This window comes from Phodopus roborovskii, unplaced genomic scaffold, assembly GCF_943737965.1.
Source record: "Phodopus roborovskii unplaced genomic scaffold, PHOROB, whole genome shotgun sequence".
Lineage (NCBI taxonomy): Eukaryota > Metazoa > Chordata > Mammalia > Rodentia > Cricetidae > Phodopus > Phodopus roborovskii.
The window spans coordinates 2,064,355-2,087,663 of record NW_026125545.1 but is presented as its reverse complement, the minus strand read 5'-3'; the positions used below and the strand labels follow the sequence as shown (position 1 = coordinate 2,087,663).

The following is a 23,309-nucleotide window of genomic DNA, read 5'->3' as shown; positions in this document are numbered from 1 at the left end:
CTCAGATTTTAATATTTATTTATTTATTTATTTATTTATTTATTTATTTATTTTTGAGATGGGTAACTTTGTAAACCAGGCTGGCCTCAAACTGTCTGCCTCCACCGCCTGAGTACTGGGATTAAAGGGGTTCATCACCACTGCCCAGCAGATTTTATTTTTATTTATCTATTTATTGAGACAGAGTTTCTCTGAGGCTTTAGAGGCTGTCTTGGAACCAGCTCTTGTAGACCAGGCTGCCTGGTCTGCCTGTCAGCTCTGTAGACCAGGCTGGCCTTGAATTTACAGAGATCCATCTGCCTCTGCCTCCTGTGTACCGGGACTAAAGGCGTGCACCACCACCACTCAGCTTCAGATTTTAATTTTTTTAAATAACAAATAAAAATCCATTTAAGTTGGTGTATGTTTCTCTTTTTTGACAGGATGCCTTTATCCCAGTTTGCCAGTCGCCTTCGGAAAGATTTAAGCACTGAAATGATTAGAACTAACATTGCTCACAGGAAGTCGTTGTCTCAGAAGGAAAACAGATACAAGGTGTATGAACGGAACAGGCACTTGGGCTTTAGAGATGTCAACATTCCATTGGAAGGGAGAGAGCTTGTTAATATACATGAGGTGTCTCAAGACCTCGCTCCAGAAAAGGCCAGTACCAAAATAAGTAAGTAAAAACCTTTCATAATTGTAAGTACTTTTCCAAGCAAGTCAAAGTGGATCTGGAGAGATGTCTTAACAGTCAAGAGTGCTTACTATTCTTGTAGAGGACCTGGGTTCAATTTTAGCATGGTGTCTCACAACCATCTGTAATCCAGCTCCAGGGGATTTGACTCTTCTGATCTGCACAGGCTCCTGCATGCATGTGGTACACATACATACATAGGCATTCATGTGAGTGTGTGCAAGTGGAGATGAGAGGACAATGTTGCAGAGTTTAGCTGTCCTTCTACCATTATGTTGGTCCCAGAGATCACACTCACATTGTTGGAATTGTTCAGCAAACACTCCAGTCACTGAGCTGTCTTCCTGGTGGTATTGGGACTAGAAGATCATAGTCTGCCACCATGTACAGCTCTCTTCCAGGTTTATTGTTTTTCTGATTCAGAAGAAATGTGAGGGGCAAGAAAGAGTTAACAATAGTTACCGGTTTTTGTTTCTTCTGACCTGAGGTGAATAGTACATATTTGAAGAAAAAGGAACTGACTGGACCAGGTAGTTTAGCTATCTACAGAGTTGTTAAAATGGAAAAGGCCTAGAATCAGAGTTTTGAAAATGGGACATGTTTTTTGTTTTTGTGGTCTGAGCACATCTGAAATATGCAGTGAATATTGTAGCAGACAACAGTAGTTTCAGGAAAGGGTATTTTTAAAATGAAGAGTTCAGTTTTGAACATAATAATTTTTCTTTTTGGCCTGGAGGTGGTGGAACATGCCAGCACGTGGGAAGCAGAAGCAGGTGGATCTCTGAGTTCAAGACCAGCCTGGTCTCCAGAGTGAGTTCCAGGACAGCCAGGATGGTTTCGCAGAGAAACCCTATCTCAAAAAAACAAAATATAATTTCAAATTAAAATAGAATTGCTTTATTTTCCCCATTTCCTCCCTCCACTTCTTAGGTATCATTCCTCCAAACCTTCCTGTCCCCCCCCACAGTTGATAGCCTTATATTGCTAAATAAATATGCATGTATATGTATGTATCCACAAATACATAAATACAGCCTGTTGTTGGACATGTTGGAATTATAAATGCCTATTAGGCATGTAAAGGGATGATTTTAAGAAAATCATTGAGGGGCCTGCTGTGGTGGCTCATGCCTTTAAGGAGGCAGAGGCATATTAAAGCCATGGGGGCTATATATAGTGAGACCCTGGCTCAAAGCAGGGAAGAATGAAGGAAGATAGGAATGGGTTCAAAAGAGAATGGATAATATTTAGGATAATATTTTTGCTTCAAAGATTAGATGTAATTTCTACTCTAGGAAAACATGGTGGTTAGGAATAAGTAAAACACTTGAAATAGCAAAAACAAGGCCCCATTAAGGGCCCACTTATGTGGGCATGGATGGACTGGGCCTACGGACCTAATTAACACAAAAGACAATTCATAGAAATCCTTATAAAATTTACATGGGGGGTCTTCATAGAGAGAAGGAAATTAAAAAAAAAAAAAAAAAAAGGTATGATGCTTCTTAGACCAAAGGTCAGCAAGCTTGTGAAGGAGTGACAGAACAAGGTATTAAGTCCCAGGATTGTTGCTATGAGACACATTGTTGCTAGGAAGCTACGGCTAGTGGAAGACCTGCTATTTTCAAAAGTTGGAGCCCAGTGAGGACGGCTGTCCTCCTGGGCTTTGTATGTGAGTGGCATCCCTCCCAAAGAATTGTTCTGTTGTTTGCAAGGTGTTAGCATTGAACTCAGGGCCTCACCCATGCTAGGCAGTTACTCAAGTGCTTTCCACTGAACAGTAGACTCCCAAAAGAACCTTTGGGGGGAAGACCCAAAACAACCAAAAATGTTTTGGTAACATTTTGTTTAAAATGTTTTATGGACTGTTGTTTGACACCTTCCTCCTCTTAGAGTCAGAGAAGTCGGTCCTGAGTGAGCAGAGGAAACAGCTCCTGCAGAAATACAAAGAAGAAAAGCAGCTTCAAAAGCTGAAAGAGCAACGAGAGAAAGCTAAGCGAGGTGTGTTCAAAGTGGGGCTCTACAGACCTGCTGCACCTGGCTTTCTCATCACAGACCAGAGGAGTGTGAAAGCCGAGCCCGAAAAGGTGTGTTTGTGATTTCAACTTAAAGCAGACTGACAATTCCTTTAACTCCGGAACAAAACAAATAGCTGCTTATGGGGAAGTTTCAATTTTAAAGACATGGAATAAATTTTGCCTGTTGTTGTTTGCTTTTTTTTTTTTTTTTTAATTGATCTTTTTTGTCTGTTTAAAGGCTTTTCCATACAATGGGCGTATTACAAGATCAAAGGCCAGAGAACACATGGAACACACTAAGGTATCATTGCGTAAAGATAATTGCTACTAAAATAACATATTGTACCATTTTCCACCTACAATCAGATGCAAACATAGTGATTTATTTACCTGAATTGAAAGTGTGAAAATTCGTGGTGACATAGAGCAGCAGTTTCTGGCTAGATGCCGAGGAAGTTTGCACTCACAGTACTCTTTGCATAAGCACCTCTTAATGTAATCCATCCCAGATTTCATCTTTATGCTGCTGTTTGTTTACTGTGCTGCTACTGTGCATTGCAAACTAACTGCATGCAATGCAGATCAGAGTGAGACAAGCACAGAGTGGGCTGAGGTACATTTCTGGGTCCTCTAAATACAGCAACAAATGACGGATTTGGAAGGAATTAAATATGTTAGGTGGGAATTGGAATGACTTTTTGTCAAGTAAGGAAGCTAAGTTTCATGTTTTTAACATAGTGGAGACACTGCCATGTTCCTCTGGGATACTTACTCTGGGTTTTCTGGAGCTTACTGTAGTAGGCCTAAAAATAAAATCAGAACATAACTGTATGGAAGATGGGAGATGGCAGAAAGAGTAGGCATTGAGCAGTGTTGGGAATCAGAGAGGCCAGGGATCTGTACAGATTAGACACACTATATCACTGAGCAAATGATTGCACCATAGTACACCAGCCACTCACTGTTCATGGCTCCTCATGAGGCTGAGACAGGGAATCAGCTTGCCAGTCTAGACAGCACAAGAAAGCCTCATCTCAGAGAAAGAAAACCACAGAAAATGAACGTTCTTAGTGTTTTCAGATTCTCAAATGAGCATATGGCATTGAACACAGAGCTCTACCTGCCTCTTTCCTGAGTGCTGGGATTAAAGGTGTGTGACAGCATGCCTTCCTGGCTTTGGTTTTTGTTTTTGCGGGAGTTTTTGTTGTTGTTGTTTTTTTTTTTTTTTTTTTTTAAGATAGGGTTTCATGTAGCCCAGACTCGTGAATCTCCCTATTGGTTGATGCTGGTCTTGAATCGCTGATTGTTTTGAGATCAACTTACAAGTTAAAAGTGTGTTTTGATTTATTATGCAGTTAAATAACAAAGTACTTAATTCTCTTCAAAGATTGACAGTAAGAATGTTCTTCAAGCAACACGATCTGGCCAAAAACAAACTTCTGAAAAGAAAATATTGGACAAAGAGAAAAAAGGTGGGGACATTAGCAGTGATGATGAACTTGGTGCTGCCAAAGGAATAATTTATGCATGACAAAAAACATCTGATTGTTTTTCCCAGTTGTGCAGCCCATGGTGTCGTCAGGGAAAGCGACTGGATCAGCTGCTACTCAGCGGACAAAACAGATGGCTCGAACAGTCTCGTCTACCACAAGAAAGCCAGTCACAAGAGCTGTTAATGGTAAGAGACTGTCCAAATGCACACACAGTAAGACACTTTATAAAAAACAAGAGCAGCCCCAAAAAAGACAATCACTGAAATATAGTGTGTTAATAAACAAACAAAAAAAATAATAAAAACAGATGCTGAAGTATCAAATTGGTAATGGAGTCATGGGTGAGGGCTGTGTGTAGGCTATATGTCCATATTGGGTAGCTTGCCCATTAAGCTAGACTGGCTGGTTGGTAAGCTCAGGGGACCGTAACATTACAGGAGCGCTGGGGACCAGACTTGGGCCTGGCATTAGTTACAGTAAGCACTTTGTTTGCCAAGTGAACTACTGCTCTGAACTGTTCTGTTTTGCTTTGTTTTTGAGATTTATTTCTATTTATGTGTGTGGATTTTACCTGCATGTATGTTTATGTATCTATCATATGTGTGCCTTGCTCCCACAGAAGCCGGAAGAGGTGATCTCTCCTGGTCAGAGTTAAGATGGTTAACTTCCATGTGGGTGCTGAGAGGAAGCAATGCTCTTAATTGCTGAGCCCTCTCCCCAGCTGCCTGACTGGTTTTTGGAGGAGGCTAGCTTGTACTGATGATCCTGTGAAGTTACCAATTAGCTGAGGCTAGCCTATAGTGGTGATCCTGTAAAGTTATAGGCTGCACAGCTGTTCTGGTTACTTGGTTAGTTTAGTGTTGGTGGTAAGATTTGTTGGTTTTCTGTTCTTTTTTTTGTTTGTTTGTTTTTCCATTATAATCAGTATGTATTTAGTAATCAGGAAAAAAGAAAGGAGACATACCTTTATTTTGAAAGTAGATGGTTTGTATTTGACAGGAAATTTCACTTCATTTTGTCCCGTTTTATAGTGTGTCTCTTGATGATCAAAGTTGAGGTGTATATTCCTATTTCTCCTTCCTCAGACTTTACCAAATGATCTAGTACTTTAATGTAGCTTTGCTTATCTGTTTTAAAATGGATATCTCACCTCATTTTTTTATTTTAGAGAATGAATCGGAAAGAGTAGCGCCAAGTAGAGGAAGACCTGCCAGGAAGGTGGAAGGCAAGCCTGACAAGGTAGAGTACTGGGTCTCTCATGTCTAAGTGCCTTGACATCTTGGTCCTTTCACAGCTGAAATGAGGCATGCAGACTTCTGAGGGCAAGCCTGCACACATGCTAAAACCCGTCACAAGGACTCACTGCCAACTAGTGGCTTAATCTAGCCCTGGGTTTTATAAGTAGGGGGGCATAATCTGATTAACAGAGAAAATGGAGAATAGGAAACACAGCTTGGGACTGTTTCACAGGAACTAGTGATAGGGTGAGATGTTTCTGTTTCACAGGAACTAGTGATTTTGGATTTAGCTAGAGTGGGTTTTGTCTGTGCTTCCAATTAGCTACATAATTAGAATTTATTTCCCATCTCTAACAGAATTTCCTGTACACAGTTGAGAATTCAGTAAGCTAAGAGTTTCCTAGTAGCATCTGGCAATGAAGTCCTCAAAGAACAGGACCTGGGCCTACAAAGATGGCTCAGCAGATAAAGGTGCTTGCTGCCAAGCCTGATGACTGTAACTTAATCCCCAGAGCCCACCTGGTGAGAGGAGAGAGCTGACTCCTGTAGGTTGTCCTCTGACCTCACACATAGAAATTAAAATGAAAACAAAAATTTTTTTATATTTTTTTATTTAAATTTGAAACAAGCTTGTTTTACATGTCAATCCCAGTTCCCTCACCCTCTCCTTCTCTCCTCCCCCCCCTCAACCCCTATCCCACCCCATCTCTGCTCCCCAAGGGGGGTGAGGCCTTCCATGGGGAGTCTTCAAAGTCTCATATCATTTGGAGCAGAGCCCAGGCCCTCCCCGATGTCTGCAATGCAACCATAAACTTAAAAAAAATCATGTTGTAGAGTAAGAAACCTGCCTAGAGCCTTACTCCATACTGATATAAACATAAATCCTCCATAGAGGTCTGGAGGAATGTCCCTTAGTCTAAATAAAAGCTGGGTCAAACCACTGAATTCAAAGAAAAAGGTTCTATGTATTCTATAAACCTTTGGCGCTGGATGGGGGGAGTAGCAGGGAGTCAGGTGTGGCAAGCTTGACTGAGCCAGCCCACATCAGCTCACCCATGATTTTGCCCCTGTCCTATCATTAATGTTCACCCCATGTTGGGTGCCAAAATGTAAATGGAGTTCTTAATTGGTCTAAGTAGTAAAGACCCCAAAATCATATATAGAGGAAAATGCTGAGAGATGAGAGAGGAGCAAACCACCACCACACCTTACCTCCTTAGTGTCTCAGCAGACACGAGAGTGAGCTCCTGTTTCTCTCCCTGCTTATATCCTGTTTCTGCCCAGCTACCTCACTTTCTGTCTGTACAGACCTCCAGACCTCTATGGTTAGTGGCAAGCTCTATTCTCTGACCTTCAGACAGGCTTTATTGGTACAGGGAATGGAGAGTGAATCTTTTTAAGCCAGCTGGGCCTTAAAGGAAGAGTTACTAAGATTGATTTTGTGGGGCCAGTGAGATGGCTCAGTGGGTAAAAGCACTTGTCAAACCTGATGACTTGAGTTTGATTCCCGATTCTACAAGTAGAAGAGAACCGAAGTATTATTTTTCCGAATGTTATCCTTAGTTTTTACTTTCCCTGACACACTGGTCTTTGAGATTCTTATCAGGGTTGAGTTTGAGTTCAGATCTTAATAAGTCAGAAACTTTTTTAAAATATGTAAATATCAAGTAACAACTAAACAGAGCCATTGCTCCAGCCCCCACAGTCCCAGGTGTGTGTGTGTGTGTGTGTGTGTGTGTGTGTGTGTGTATAGGTTAATTTGCAAAGGGCATAGTGTAGTCCTCTAGAATAGGAGTCATTCAATAAATACTAGATTTCTCATTGTAAAAGCCTTGCAATAATCCATGTAATTTTGATAAAAGTTTATTTGTGGGGGGGAGGGGAGCTGGAGAGATGGCTCAGACCGTAAGAGCACTGGCTGCTCTTCAAGAGGTCCTGATTTCAATTCCCAGCAACCACATGGCAGCTTACAACCATCTATAATGAGATCTAGTGCCCTCTTCTGGCTTGCAGGCATACATGCAGGCAGAAGACTGACACATAATACATAAATAAATCTTTTTTTTAAAAGTCTGTTTCGTTAGTTGGTTTTTACATTTTAGTTTTAGTATATTTTAATTTGAGAGTATCTATTTTTGTCTCAAATTATGCATGTAGATGCTCTCTTGCTGGCTTTTCCTGTTGCTATGATAAAATACATGACTAAAGCAACCTAAGGAGGAAAAGGTTCATTTTGACTCATTGTTCAAGGATGTAGTCAGTACATTGTAGTTGTGGAATCTTGAGGTTAATTGGTCCCATGTCATAAGCAGCAATGAATGCCTATGTCCAGCTCACCTTCTCCTTTTGGTTAAATTGATCAGAATGGTGCTGCCTATGATTAGGCTGGGTCTTCCTACCATATTTAGCTAAACATCACTCACAGGTGGGACCAGAAGTTGAATCTTGTTGAATTCCAATCAGTACAATCCATCACATTGTCAAGCTTGTTGCTGCTGCTGTTATTTGTGTGTTTCTGTGTTAATGATTGGGTGCATTCCCAGGAGAGAAATTAATTCCAACTCTATTCTGCTTATACCTAGGTCATTCCCTCTAAAGCTCGTAGTGAAGAAAGTCGTATGGCCCCACAGACCAGTGTAACAAGTAGAATGGATCTGGGTGGCGTCTTCCCAGAGATGGAGAGTGTACCTGAGACGCTTCCGGCCAAAGTGGAAGAAAGGAAGTCTTTTGCACCTTCACATTGTGTGTTTCAGCCACCGAGGGGTCTGAAGACCTATCAAGTGGCTCCTATGAGTCATAGAAGTGACAGCACTTTCTTGACGCCCAGTTGTGACCAGAGCCCTTTAAAACCAGAAGTGTAAGATATAAATAATCTCGAAGCACACACAAATACTAATGCACAAATCATCTTAATAATAAGCACTTTACTAGAAGGAAAAACAAATGCCTGTCTTACATTTCTACCTTTTTTTTTGGTTTGTTTTTTGTTTTCTGTACTATTTATAGTTAGTAAAGTATGCTAACTACTAATCACACAAAATAAGTTCTTTTGAGAAAAGTTCTTCAGAAGCCTACGGTAATGTCTTTGATAGTTTTGATATTTTTCATGATTTGTCTTCACCATGAATATTTTTTGCTTTTAAATATGTGGGTTAAATATAACCCTTAAATTATAATTAATTTATTTACTGTTGTAAAGATTTCTTTTTATATACAAGAGTGTTTTGTGTTCATGTATGCAGTGCCTGATCCCCTGAATTGGAGTTACAGGTGTTGTGATCAGCCATGTGGATTCTAGGAATTGGACCCACATTTTCTTCTAGAGCCACAGTGCTTGTAGCTTGAACCCTTTTTCCAGTTCCTTGGGTTTTTGGGGGTTTTTTTGTGTGTGGTGGGGGGCTGAGATAGCAGCCTAGGCCTCCTAGGTCCTGGGATTATAAGCATGTATCATTACCCTGGCTTGAAATAATTTCTTTTACAAAAGAAAAATTGTCATCATTAAATCAGTCCTGCCACCTTTTTTCCCTCAATCTTAGATTTTTAGTTCTCTCTCTCTCTCCCTCTCCCTCTCTCCCTCTCTCTCTCTCTCTCCCTCTCCCTCTCTCCCTCTCCCTCTCTCCCTCTCTCCCCCTCTCTCCGGTTTCTGTGGCCAGAAGCATCACATCTCCCTAGAGCTGGAGTCAGAGTAGTTCTGAGCTACCTGATGCGTGCTGAGAATTGTACTTGGGTCCTCAGCAGGAGCAATATGTCCTCCTAACCCATGAGCCATATGTCTAGCTCTTGCCTGCCTTCTTCCTCTAGTAACAGAAAATAATTTGTAAATGGGAAGTGGAGGGCCACTTGGAATCTTTAGAGGAAAAGGGGGGATTATAAAGTAGCCTTCTAAACACTAGGTGGCCTCATGTTATTAGGAATCATTCAGCAGCATCCATGGCTTTTTTTTGTTGTTTGTTTGTTTGTTTTAATCTCCTAAGAGTTTCAACATCTTTGACTCCTACTATAATTAGTTTAATAACAATGTCTATTCTCACTGTTTTAAATTTTCCTGCCCAGAATAAACATTTTTAAAGATACAAATCAAGGCTGGCTGGTATGTGCCCACAACTATCCAAATTGGTAATCCTAAAGAGAGGAATTTAGAGTTTAAGGCCAGTCTCCATTTCGAAGCAAGATATCAATCATGTCAAAACCAAACAAAAAGATCCCAGCTTCCATGGTACCAGACGTCTTTAGTAGCCTAACCCCCATCCCAGTGCTGGTATAACAGTGTGTCACCATGCCTGGATTGAAATTTACTAAATAAAAGCAACTCTGTGAGTTATGTAATAAGGCCTGCTCTTAAACAAAAGCATTTCACTCTATCTTTTTTTCTTTTAAAGCAACATAACTTTCAAATCCTTCCATTGTATATATGTGTACTTCATTTTTCATGAAGTATATCTTTGCTGTTACTTTTAGCACTACAACTCAAGATGCGGCAAATGAAATCTTGGTACAGAAATCTGTAACTTCTACCAACACAGCACAGCAAGAATCAAATAAGTTACGGAACGATTTGGATTCTCTAGCAGTCTGTAGTGAAGGTACCATGTTTTAATTAAGATGTCACTTCTCTGGCTTATGATCTTGAAGAACTTCCTGTAGAGCTCATTTTCACCATGTACTTCAGAAATAAGACCATGGCCTGTGGAAAGTGGAAATGTGGAGAAGCTGGGGACATCGCTCAGCCACTAAGCTCTGGAGCCTGAGGATGGAGTTAGATGTGGGGTGGGCAGGAGCTGGAGACTGGCACTGGGGAGGTGGGGACCCTGCAATTGGCCTGTCCCAGGCCCTACAGAGACCATTACAGAAAGTGCTCGAAGAACAGCACTTGAAAATGACTTCTGACCTCCACGTACACAGACATATAAATATTGACAACCATATGTGAGTGAAATAACAGTCTGAAAAAAATTTTTATAAAGTTCAACATTGATAAAACTGAAGGATGTTAAAAACATATCTTGCCAAACAGTGGTGGCATACACCTTTAATCCCAGCACTTGGGAGGCAGAGGCAGATGGATTTCTGTGAGTTTGAGGCCAGCTGGTTTATAGAGCGAGTGCCAGGACAGGCTCCAAAGCTACACAGAGAAACCCTGTCTTGAAAAGCCAAACAAAAACAAAACTTGTGAGGACTGTCATTTTAGGAATTGATTTTTAAATTAATGAGTAATGTTTTGTTTCTTGTCATAGAACATGGCTTAAATCAAAAGGAAGCGTCTACAAACTCCAGTTGCCCTTCGGTGGAAGGAGTTGCATCACTTGAAGTAGGTGAAGGCCAGGTGTCTCAGCCTCAGCATGATGTGCCATATTTCAGGTATTTCAGAATTTGCATTTGTGTCTAGATGTTAAACCCCAAGTTAAGGTGTTTAATGTTTAATGCATAAATATTTAATATGGTAACTGGATAGACGGCTGACTTTGGGTGATTTTCATTTTGCAATAGCCAGAACCTAATAAGGTTTCTGTTCCAAGAATAAGCAGATGTGTGAGGGAAGAGCGACTGTTCAGCCCCATAGTTTGACCCTTCCATGCAGGTGTTAACTTTTTGTGAATATTTTGAGAGGTAAATAGTGGATTTGAGAACAAATACAGACCTTTTAGCGTTTGAAAATGTAAAAATCTTGTACAATATATTGTTGTGTTTTCATTTAGTGGTAATTGTTGGTGACGTTCTGTTTTAGAACCTGAAAAACTCTTACGTGTGAGTGTGTGATACTAAGAACTGTCAGGGCTAAGCTATGACGCCTTCCGCATTGCTTCGGTCATTCTGTTTCTCTGTTTCTCCATTGAATGTAAGCAGCAGACCTTTCTCCCTGTCATTTCTTATTCTCCACTGCGGGGCATTAAGCCCAGGCCTTGTTTGTGCGGTCCTTGCTCTATCACTGAGCTACACCTCTAGAGATGTATCCCAGCACTCAGGATACTCAAATTTCAGGCTAGCCTTTGTTAGTTACATAGTGAAGTGAGATCCTATCTCAAAAGAAGAGGACTTCAAAACAGAAAACTGCCCTTGGGTTTTCTTAGTAGGCAGTTTGTGGAGTACTCTGCCCATCTGTCTCCCCATACCCTCTTGTTTGTTTAATCTCTTGAGTTGTGTTGATATTCTTTCGATTTTTTTTTTTTTTTAATGGTAAGATAACATCCTAGAACTTTGACTTTAAGTGCACTGTTACATTTACATTTCTGTTTGTTTTGTTTGTGGTAGGCTCATGCTATATTTTCCTGACTGCTAAACTCACTATATGAACCCAGAACCTAACTGGCCCAGAACTCACTCGCTATAGCAGTCGCCAATTTAGATTGATCCTCTCTCCTGTCTCTGGTGCCACCACACCCAGCTTACTTCCACTTTAGCCATTAGAATTGCTGTGAACGCAAGTGTGCAATTCAGTTCTCTCATGTATACCTAGATATAGGTTTGCTGGATCATAAGTGTTGGTTGCTCTGCACTCTGGGATGCCTGTATTAACACAAATTGAACTCCTAGGCCTAGGTCTCTCGGCCTTAGTATTAGTCACATTTTAAATTGTGTACTTCTTGTTTGGGGTCTTTCTGTACATTGTCAGGTATTTGGAGCATCCCTAGTCTATAGTGACAATCAAAAATGTCTCCAGCCAGGCTCAGTGGTATACACCTTTAATACCAGCAGAGGGAGGCAAAAGAGAGGAGGATCCGAGTTCAAGGCCATCTAGGGTTTTATAGTGACACCTTCTCATAAGAAAAGTCTCTGTGTGCATCATCAGATGTTCTCTGAGGAGCAAAATGGACCCAAATAAGTACTATCCAAGAGGGCTGGAGAAATGGCTCAGAGGTTAAGAGTACTGGCTACTCTTCCAAAGGACCTGAGTTCAATTCCCAGCAACCACATGGTAGCTCACAACCATCTATAATGAGATCTGGGGCCTCTTCTGACACATAGGTAAAACATTATATACATAATGAATAAATCTAAAAAGAAAGGTTATCCAATAGCTAGATTTTGTAAGGCCCTATCACATGGTGGAGTGGTTTGCTGTCTGTGTCTGCCCTCGTTTTCGCAGATGTGATCTCGCTTTGTAGCCTTGGCTGGCTGGACGTCACTGCGTGCACCATGCTGGCTCTCACTTGCACTGCTCTTCCTGCCTCTGCCTCCTCAAAGCCCATAACTGTAATCCTAGACTCCGCAGGTTTTAGCTTCATTGCTTGCGGCAGTCCTTAGTTCTGTGAAGAGTATATGAGTATGTAGTATACACCAAGGGATGTTGGACTCAGCCTCTGAACAAAGGGTAGAACAGATCAGAAGTGGTTGCTTGAAAAGTGGGTCTTGGCATCACCCATCCAATAATATAGACTTGAGGTACAGCAGAATGGACATACACAAGATATATGGTGATAGGGAATTCGTCTTTTGTAAGTTTTAATATATTATAGTTCATTGAATCCTTACACATAAGATCTTGATATTATACTTCATTTAATTCTTACACATAAAATCTTAAAAATAACTATTTTTCCTATTATTTTGTACCTTTGTTTTAAACCATCCTAGTCTTGTGTATTAAAGTGTCATAATGGTAAAATTGAACTAAGGTGACCACGCCTGTATAACTAAAATGGATGTCACAATTTTAGAAAAATCCTCCAGTCTGAAACTGACAAATTAACTTCACACTGCCTGGAGTGGGACAAGAAACTGGAACTGGACATTCCTGATGATGGTAAGAAAAGTACTTTCTTGGTTTTGTTTCTTTTTTGTTGGTGGTATTATATTGTTTTGTGTTTTAGAGAGGTTCTCCTAGCACGGGCTGGCCTAGAGCTCACTCTGTAGTTGAAGGGGAACTTGAGAGGTGGGAAGATGACTAGGGTTCGAGGGCTGGGCTCACAGGTGTGTCCAAACACACCTGACAATAAAAATGACGATGCTGTGTATTACAGTTTCCTTGTAGTAGGAGGAGGATTTCTTTTATGTGCTGAGCAAGTGCTTGACCAGCATGCTAGCTACATCCATAGCCCTTATTTCTCTTAATGTTGCATTCCTTTCCAAATTAAAATTCTAGTGTTCAACTTTGTAGTTTTAGGTTTACTCAAAGTTCCAAGAGTTGTTCAAGTTATGACCTCTAATATCTCTGTGCTAAAGAAGTATACAACTTTCGTGTATTTTGTTTTTATAATGTGACCTTGTACATAGTGGTGTTAACCTGACATTTCTTAGTTTTACAAATACATGTTCTGAATTACGATTTGTAAGTCAGTATGAAAACAAATTTTATTTATCAAAAGTTCTTAGTCCTACTTATTTAGAGAAGCCATTTAAAAAGTTAGCAGTATAATTAAAAAATTAGCAGTATGAGGTCCTGGGATACTTACGTACCTTGACTTGTTTGAGGTTGAATTTTCATAAAATAGAGAGGAAAGGGAATGCTATTAATGAGGCCATGTGTGATTGAGGCTGTTATTGGTACTTGAAGCAAGGAGCTAGTGCTCAGTATTTGTGGCAAAGTGTTTTGGATGGTTATTTCTTGTTTTTCCAATACGAATTTAATTCTGTAAGCTCTTGGGATTAGGGGTTAAGTCTCAGTTGGCTGGCTGGCTATAAAGTCCCGTTTTCATTTCTTATTCTGTAGCCAAAGACCTTATTCGCACAGCAGTTGGTCAAACAAGACTCCTCATTATGGAAAGGTTCAAACAGTTTGAAGGACTGGTGGACAACTGCGAATACAAACGAGGTGAAAAAGAGACTACCTGTTCAGATCTGGATGGATTTTGGGATATGGTTAGTTTTCAGGTATGTGTAGGTGTTCTCTACATTTGCTTCTAACATCACTAAATAGTAGTTTTTTTTTTTTTTTTTAGCTGCTTATGATGTAATAAGTGAGCTATCAGGAGACACCATGTAAGCTGCATTGTCTGCTCCCCCATGTTCTTAATAGTCTGTGATAATTCTACATGTGAGGCATGAGCCAGGGCAATTACTGTATTCAGTTGCGTGCCACGCATTGCTTTTAGAAATGATAAAAAGGGACAGAAAGAGCTGACCATGGTGGCACACACCTTGAATCCCAGGCAGAAGAGGCATGTGCTCTTGAGTTTGAGGCCAGTACTAGGACAGCCTGGGCTACACTGAGAAACCCTGCCTTCAAGACAAACCAGGCACAGAGAAAGAAGTGAATGGTTTCCTTAGTAGCCCTTAGATACACCGTTGACATTGTAATGTAAGCTGAGTGTGGAAGGAGGCAATGGTGAGGAGGCTGTGTGTTTGGGGGAAGATCATTTTGTGCCCTGCTGACTTGATTTCAGAAATGAGACTGTGAGGAGCTGAAGAAATGGACCAGAAGGTAAGAGCTCCTGCTCCTCTTGCAAAGGCCTAAGATTCTGTTCCCAGCACCTACATTAGGCAGCTCACAACTGCCTGTATGTACCTCTGGTTTCAAGGGGTCTGGTTCTCTATCTAATTGCAACCCAATGTATACGCATGCACACACGTATAACATAGACATGTAATAAAATCATTCTCGTTTGTTTCGTTTGAGATGGAGTTTCTCTATGTAGCTTTGGCTGTACAGACTGGCCTGGAACTCACAGAATCTGCTTGCATCTGCCTCCTGAGTGCTGTGATTAAAGGCCACCACCGCCCAACTAAAATCATTAAGGAAGGAAAAAGAAGCAAGCAGATGAGCTGTGTGTGGTGGTTTTAATCTCATCATTCTGGGAACTATTTCTAAAGAATTTGCTTTCAGAATTACAAACAATATACAGAAGAATTTAAACCATACAGAAGGATGTACATAGGTTATGTGCAAATACCACCATTTTATGAAAGAAAGGGCTTTTACTTCTGTAGTAAATGTGGTGCTGAGGCCCTAAACTGAAACCTTCTCTCTGCCAGGCAAGCATTTGGTCGTTGAGGTATAACCTTCCTCTTCTCTGGATTTAGATTTGTAGCATTTATTCCCCTGCCTTCTTCTCCCCCTAACAAAGTTGAGGAAGAAAGCATGAAATGAATAACTGAATTTAGAAAGTTGGGAAAAGACCAGAACAGATGCCTTAGCACAGAATAAAAACAGATGGTGATTAATGAAATGGTGAGCTCATACAATGTCAGCATCATATTCCATCAGGCATTTAGCAGTTAAAGCAGTAAGGTAACAGCTAAGCAGACACTCACAAAACCCTGACAGTGAATGCTGGGACCAAGCAGCAAGGCATGGAGCAACAGGAACTATGTCATTGCTGGTGACAATGCCAATGACAAGTCCAGACTAGAAGACCATTTGGTGGTCCTGGCAAAACTAAACACACTCTGACTCTGGTCACTTATGATTTGTGTGCACTGCTGAGAGCAACACCATTTGTATTTGTCAACACCGGGGGAAAAAAACAGGATGTCCCTTAATGGGGTAATTGATAAGTGTTTAAAAGATGCTGTTTGTATTATATACTGAGGAAACGATGGTAGTGAGGCTATCTTTTCTAGCATCACAGTGATCAAAAATAGTTTGAGAGTTGCTCATCTATCACATCCTTTCTGTAGGTTCTAAAGGGCTCTTTGATTGAACACAGTAAGTTGGATAACCCCAGCATTTGGGAGGTAGAGGTAGGGGATGGTGAGTTCAAGTATGTCCTGCACTGTGCAACAAGATGTGGGTCATCTTGAATTAATGTAAGACCCTGCCCCCAGCTGGGAGTCGGTGGCTCATGCCTTTAATCCCAGCACTCTGGAGGCAGAGGCATGCAAATCTCTGAGTTTGAGGCTAGCCTGGTCTACAGAGAGAGTTCCAGGACAGGCTCCAAAGCCACAGAGAAACCCTGTCTCCCTGTCTCAAAAATCCTGCCTTCCCTACACACAGGAGTTTGTTTGTTTTTTTTGTTTGTTTGTTTGTTTTTAATTTATGTGCATTGGTGTGAAGGTGTCAGATCCCCTGGAGCTGCCATGTGGGTGCTGGAAATTGAACCCAGGTCCTTTGGAAGAACAGCTGGTATTCTTAACCACTAATCCTCTCTCCAGCCTCTCACACAGGATTTAAAGTTAAATAACTAACGAGTTCTGAGTCACCATTTTCAATTTATTTAACATAGTCATTTGATAGTCATAAAATAGCAATTTTAACATAGCCTTAATAGGATGAACTTGGGTTTTTATTAACAGGTAGATGATGTAAACCAAAAATTCAACAACCTGATCAAACTTGAGGAAGCTGGATGGAGAAACAATAATAATCCAACCAAAAAAGTCATCCGGGTAGGTTTGTGCATTTCCTACCCAAATTTCTAGCATAGATTCTTGTTTTTAAAAATAACTTTTATTTATGTGGGTGGGTAGGCGTGGTCCACTTGTTCCATGGAGTACATGTGGAGGTCAGAGGACCACTTGGAGGCATTGTTTCATCTTTCTTCTTCCTTCTTTTTGTGTGTGTGTGTGTGTGTGTGTGTTTCCTTTTCCTTTCTGTAACTGTGCTGGCTGTCCTGGAACTCACTCTGTAGACACGAGGCTGACCTTGAATTCAGAGATCCACCTGCCTCTGCCTCCCAAAGTGCTGGGATTAAAGGCATGCACTACCAACTCCCAACAGCATTGGTTCTTGTATGGTACAAGTTTTGAAAATACTTAGCTTTGGGTTTGTTGTTTCACAAACTAAATTTCATACATTGCTTATTACATTCTGATTGCCTTTGAGGGAAAAAACAAGGATGTAATCAACAGGAAGTGTAAGATGTTTACTTCTAAAGAGAAGAAATAAAAGATGTGTCTAGGTGACTTTCACATTCCCAGATAGTGGGTAGATTGGCATGAGTTTGTTCTGATGGCTGCACCTACATTGTTGACAAGTGTGGTATGGCATGATTGTAATACCAACTCTTGGACTGAGGCAGAATGGTTTCCATGAGTTCAAGGTCAAACATGGTCTATGTTGCAAGTTTCAGGACAGCCAGGGCTGCATAGCATGACCGTGTCTTACAAAAAAAGCCAAAACTCTTATATTTATAGATTTCTTTGTGATTGCAATAGCAGTAGATAACTCATGTTTTGTTTATGATAAATTCCAAGTAGTGCCATGTTAAGCTTTATAGAAGTCCCTTTAGATGGGTGCTATATCCATAGTTTAATGGTCTAAATCCCCAAGACTCCAAAAGACTAAATCATTTGCTCAAGATAGTGCTGGATTTCATTCCTGGCTTTCATATTCTATATTCCGTGCTCTTACTGGGCAGACCACACCCCCCCTCACTGTTTACATGCTTTCTGTGTGACACGCTGTAGAATGATAAGGTTTTGCATATTCTTCACTATGCTTATAAGGTTTTCTGTTTTTCTTTTAAACATGCTTTATTAATCTAGTAAGAGCACTTGTTGCTTTCTTGTGCACACAAACAGGGTATCACATAAGAGTAGTAGTTCTGTCTGTGACCACCAGATGTCTCTCTCCTCCTACTTTGTTTTAGCCTATTAGTTTGGTTGGTTGGGGAGACCTTTATATTCTTGGGATCATCCTAGGACAGTGTGTGGACAAGTGCTTTATATCTGAGCTATACTCCAAGCCCTTAAGGCTACTGTTAATCAAATAAAACTAATCTTGTACCTATACTGTGATAACAACCTTTATCTCCTACACATCTCCCTCTCAGTTTGTCAGTCATATTTTCTATTACTCCTAGAATATGTTCAATATCTAACCTTGATTATACTGAAACAACCAGCCTGTTCACACATCTTATGTATATCCCACCCCTTCAGCTCTTCTCAGTCACAAAACCTGAAAAGCAAAAGGAACTCTGCTCAAGCTCAAGTTCTGCACATCATTGTCTCAGTGCATCTGTAGTGAAACCAATTCCATGAACTTTTTCTGTCTTGGAAGGATGGCATTGCCGTGTTTTTCAGGTGTATGTCTTATAGTTCTATGGGTTTTGTTGAGATCAGGTCTCTAGTCCACACTATGTGTAATCCTCTTCCTTTAGCCTCCTAAATGCTCAGATTGCAGATGCCAGCCACTACTCTTGGGTTCTGCTCCAATATTCTTTCTGAATGTTTCACTTGTATGCATGTGTATGGATGATTGTGGGCTACCCTGTGGTGCTCTTAACCACTGAGCCACCTCTCTAGCCCGTTCTCCCCCGTTTCTGTTATACATACTTCTTCCCTATGCGCACCCAGTAGATTTTAAGTCCTCTCAATTTTACTTTAAATATTTGTCACTGCTCTAGAGGCAGTGGGACCTGGGAGATTGGAGTTGATAAAAGAGGCAGATTAAAGTCTCATGCAACAGCCAACTTTTTCACAGCTTTAAACAGTTTATTCTCTAAAGGTTAAGAACAGTCACCTGAGTAAAGTTCTCCTGAATTCAAGTTGTATACAATCACAATGACAAGCCACACGTACCAAAAACATATTTTCTATAGAGGCACATAAAGGACAGTTTGAACATTTATAGCAACAGCAAACAATAATGAGAAATGTGAAGTAAACTCACTCCTATCGGCAGTACCTGGGAGGAGCATGAAAACACATTCCCAGAACAATTCCATGTTTTAAAGAAACTGATGTCACAAGAGTGTTCACTAAGGTTTTCCTCACTCCATTCCTGGACTGTATTCCAACACAGTTTTCTTCCTGGCTTTTATTTTTAGACAGGGAAGTTCCAGGCCATCCTGTGAGGTTCTTAACCACAATAAAAGTTGAACATTTTTTTATGGATTTTTTTATAAGTTGTCTTAGTGAAGAGACACCATAAATAACCAAGGCGACTCACATAAAAAAGCATTTAATGGGAGCCTGCTTACACCTTTAGAAAGATAGTCTGTGATCATCATGGAGGGAAGCAGATGGGCAAGGTGCTGAGCAGTAGCTGAGAGCTTTACATCCATAGGCAGCAGGAAGAGAGTGACAGAGAGCCCAGTGTGGTTTTATGAAACCTCAAAGTCACCCACCCCAGTGACACTCCTGCTTCAGCAAGTCACGCATGTTTCAGCAGGGCCACATCTAATTCTGCCCAAATAGTTCCACTGACTGGGGATCAACCATTCGAGTGTTTGAGCCTCTGGTGGTCATTTTCATTCAAACCGCACCATACAAGGTGATGCTTAGTTGGTGTGGTGATGCCTGTCTTTAATCTCAGCTGGTCCTGAGGTTGAAGCAGGTGTGCATTCAAGACCAACTGGGACAACTGTGTCTCAAAATAAGTTATAAGGGCTAACGACTTCACTGGTGGAAACAATTTCCTGCCATTTACAGAGCTCTGGGTTCAGTCCTCAATACCAAAGGAATAGGATGGTAATTTCACCTTTAATTACAACTATTTCTCTTTGCAGAAAAAAACTGTGCCTGTTAGAACTAACAAAGCAAAACAGGATGATGATGGGAGAGTGGCAGCTAGAAATCGTCTAGCCGCCATAAAAAATGCAATGAAAGAGAGACTGAAGGAGGAAGAACGTGCCCATGTGGCAACTATGGGAACGCCAAAGAAAGCTGAGACAATAGTGTTTGATGCTGGCTTTTTCCGAATTGAGAGTCCTGTTAAATCGTTTTCAGGTTTGTGATTTTGCACAGGCTTAAGAGAAATATTTGGGCCAAATGAGGGCTTGTATGAAAGGTGAGAAATAGTTTCTACGTGAAAAGACGAAAGTGTGCTGATTTCTAGAGAACGGACTATGCTAGCAAACCCACATGCGAATCAACATTTTGAGAGGCATTTGTGATCAGATTGGTTTGTGCATGATATGTCTTTTAAGATGATGTTTGTATTTTCCAAGTGATTACATAGCTGCTCCTGCCATGCAGTCCCATAGTCTGTAAGGTCTGTGACAAGTTAGATTAGAATTAAGATGCAAAAGAAATTGAACCTCCACTTTTATGCTTTCATGAGCTGTTTAGCTGACTGCTGCCTTTGCACATGAGAGACTGAGCTACTTCAGTGGAAATCTGTATATCCCTGCACTTCATTTACTGTTTGTTGAGATTCTTGATCAAACTCTACTTTACCTAAGCTAGGCAAGCACTTGTCCATTGAGTGATAGCCTCCCTTTTTCAAATTTCCCAGGTTATCCTTGAATTCAGGCCTAGAACTTGCCCTAATCCTCTTAGCCCTGCCTTAGCATCTGGGGAGTCTGGGGTGTCAGACTCCCACTCACTTGAATGAGATCATTCTCTTACCTCCTGCTAGCTGGCACCAGCCATTCAAATGCCTGCCATATGGGAAAAGGCTGATTGTCCCAACAATTTGTCAGTAGTCACTTATTTCCGGGTACTAACTCCCCACTTTTTTTTTTTTTTTTGGCTATATCTGTACAGCAGGGTACAAACTGTGTCTCATCTTTTCCAGGAAATTCTCAGCTGTACAAAATAATCAAAGGAACTTGTTATAGTCTTCCAACTGAGGTTTTATTTTTGTTTTGTGTTTTTAGGACAAGGTTTCTCTGTGTAGCCTTGGCTGTTGTGATACTCTCTCTGTAATCCCAAGTGCTGGGATTAAAGGCATGTGTGACCTTGCCTGGCTGGGTGGATACTCTTGATCCAAACATTCATTTGAGTTAGCGAAGTAGTTCACTAATTTCATCATACTTTTGAAAGTATTCTTTTTTTTTTTCTTTAATGTGTGGGCCTTTTTATTTTTAAGAATATATATATATATATATATATATATATATATATATATATATATTAGCCACCATGTGGTTGCTGAGAATTGAACTCAGGATGTCTGGAAGGGCAGCTAGTGCTCTTAATCCCTGAGCAATCTCTCGAGCTCCTTCTCAAATATACTTACTATTGTGTATTGTCAGAGTTGCACCTTTTTTTATGTTTAAGTTTTAGTGTTGTATGTATATAGATGATTTGCCTGCACTTTGTCTGTACTATGTGTGTGCTTGGTACCTGCAGAAGCCAGAAGAGAGCATCAGATTCCCCAGGGCCTGGAGTTACAGCTGTTATGAAACACCGTGAGGTGCTGGGAATCAAACCTGGTCCCTGTAGAAGAGCAATTAGTGTTCTTAACTACTGAATCATCTCCCCAGACCAGGTCTATAACATTATAGGCATGGGATATCTAAGGGACATAATCTAATACGGTAGTTAAAAAGAGTAGTCCCTAGCACTTGACTTAAATGTTAACAAGAGAAGGCATAGTTAATAGGATTTGCATTGCCTTTCTGAATGAAAAGTGAATGAAAGGACTTTTGCTATGGAGGTTTTTTCTTTTTCTAGCACTTTCTTCTGAACGTCGTTCTCAGAGATTTGGAGCACTTACGTCTGCCAGCAGAGTCATGCCTGAGAGCAGGGTTGCAGGGGACCATCAGAGACAAAGGATATCATCACTGGAGAATCCTGAACCTCAGAGCAGCCAAAGTGAACGTGTCAATAAGACATTGTTTTCACATATTCTTGAAAGCAGGTATTTCCTTAATGTGCATTACAAGTTTAATAGTACTGATATTAACTGTCATTTCACATGGTTAAGCTGTTAAGATGTGACAGACATGTTTCCAATTAAATCTCGCATATGACCTGTAATATGTAGGCAAGACATGCATGCTCTTCTCTAACAGGAAGCAGACTTACGATTTGAGGTTGGAAGAAGGTGTGGTGGTGGTAATCCTGGCCACTCAGGAAACTGAGGTGGAGGAATGATTTAACCAGGGGTTTGAGACCAGCCATATCAAAACACTGCCTGTATTAAACAAAAGAAAGCGGAAAGATTGGAATTGATAAGTGGTCATTTTTAGATTGGCAAAATGTATGGTGCAGTACACCAGAGAGAAAAGCCATGTGATGTCCTCTAGTGCTTGCCAAGACCAAAACCAACAACATAATGGCCAGCTGGGAAAACTTGGGACAGGTTAGTTAACTGAGCTTCACTCTCCTCATCTTGAGAGGCACATATTTCCATACCAGTCTATATAGGAAGTACCCATGTGTGCAGATGACCTAGACATCACTTTAGGCTAACCTATCCTTTACAGCAGCCATGTCAGGTGTACTGAGTGAGGAATGTTAACTAGGCCCATTCTTCATACAGGATCACCTATCCACAAATGCATAGAAGAACCTAAACTGTCCCTATTAATGGTTCATAAATGCTAGAACATCTGATGGGGGAAAGGGATTTTTAAACAAGTAGATAAAATTGCAATCTGATGTCTGGACAACATTGTTGGGCTTACTAATTAATCTGAAGTTTGGAAAGTGGTAAGCACTCATCATTGCTAACAGTATCACTAAGGCATGGAGTGCAGAGAGGCAGGCCCTGTGAGTTAAAATAGGAGAAGCACATGAAAATTCTTAGCTGTTTTATAAACTTTAAATTTCTGATATACACCAAAGCATTTTTTTATCACTTAGGGCTTCAAAAATGCTTTTGGTATTGTAAAAATCTGTTTTGTAAAGCATCAACTTCTTATCATGCTACTTTGTGTAGCTTATGGTTTATGATCTGTATTAGAAAGACAAGTATTTGTCGCCCCAAAATGAATCTGGGGCCAGCAAGATGGCTCAGTGAATAAAGGTGCTTCTTTGCAAGCCTGGTGCATGAGTTAAATTGCTACAAACATTGTAAAGGAGAAAAGAGCTCACTGCTGTGAGTCACACTGACCTACAGTGTGCAGTGTGACTTCACACACACACACACACACAGTTCTTTGTTTTAATGTTCAATTTCAAGTACCTTTCAGGAAGGCATCTTAAACAACTTTGCAATAAGTTGTTCTTTAAGATTCATTTTCACGCCAGCAGTGGCGGTGGCAGCACACGCCTTTAGTCCAGGATTCCGGAGGCACAGGCACGCAGATCTCTAAGTTCTGAGTTTGAGGACAACCTGGTCTACAGAACAAGTTCCAAGACAAGCTACACGGAGAAACCTTGCCTTGAAAAACCA

At 40.7% G+C, this 23,309-nt stretch overlaps 1 protein-coding gene across 1 annotated transcript in view; it reads left to right on the top strand.

The window, feature by feature from the left end:
* Positions 1–423: 423 nt before the first annotated feature.
* Positions 424–23,309, top strand: part of Dlgap5 (DLG associated protein 5) — a 30,115-nt gene continuing 7,229 nt past the window's right edge. The window contains exons 1-14 of the mRNA XM_051177088.1: positions 424–658; positions 2,570–2,763; positions 2,933–2,995; positions 4,082–4,166; positions 4,253–4,372; positions 5,356–5,426; positions 8,008–8,282; positions 9,884–10,008; positions 10,660–10,783; positions 13,081–13,166; positions 14,073–14,233; positions 16,595–16,687; positions 19,753–19,972; positions 21,644–21,830. Coding sequence (XP_051033045.1) covers positions 424–658; positions 2,570–2,763; positions 2,933–2,995; positions 4,082–4,166; positions 4,253–4,372; positions 5,356–5,426; positions 8,008–8,282; positions 9,884–10,008; positions 10,660–10,783; positions 13,081–13,166; positions 14,073–14,233; positions 16,595–16,687; positions 19,753–19,972; positions 21,644–21,830 — 2,039 coding nt within the window. The remainder of the gene's footprint in view (positions 659–2,569; positions 2,764–2,932; positions 2,996–4,081; positions 4,167–4,252; positions 4,373–5,355; positions 5,427–8,007; positions 8,283–9,883; positions 10,009–10,659; positions 10,784–13,080; positions 13,167–14,072; positions 14,234–16,594; positions 16,688–19,752; positions 19,973–21,643; positions 21,831–23,309) is intronic.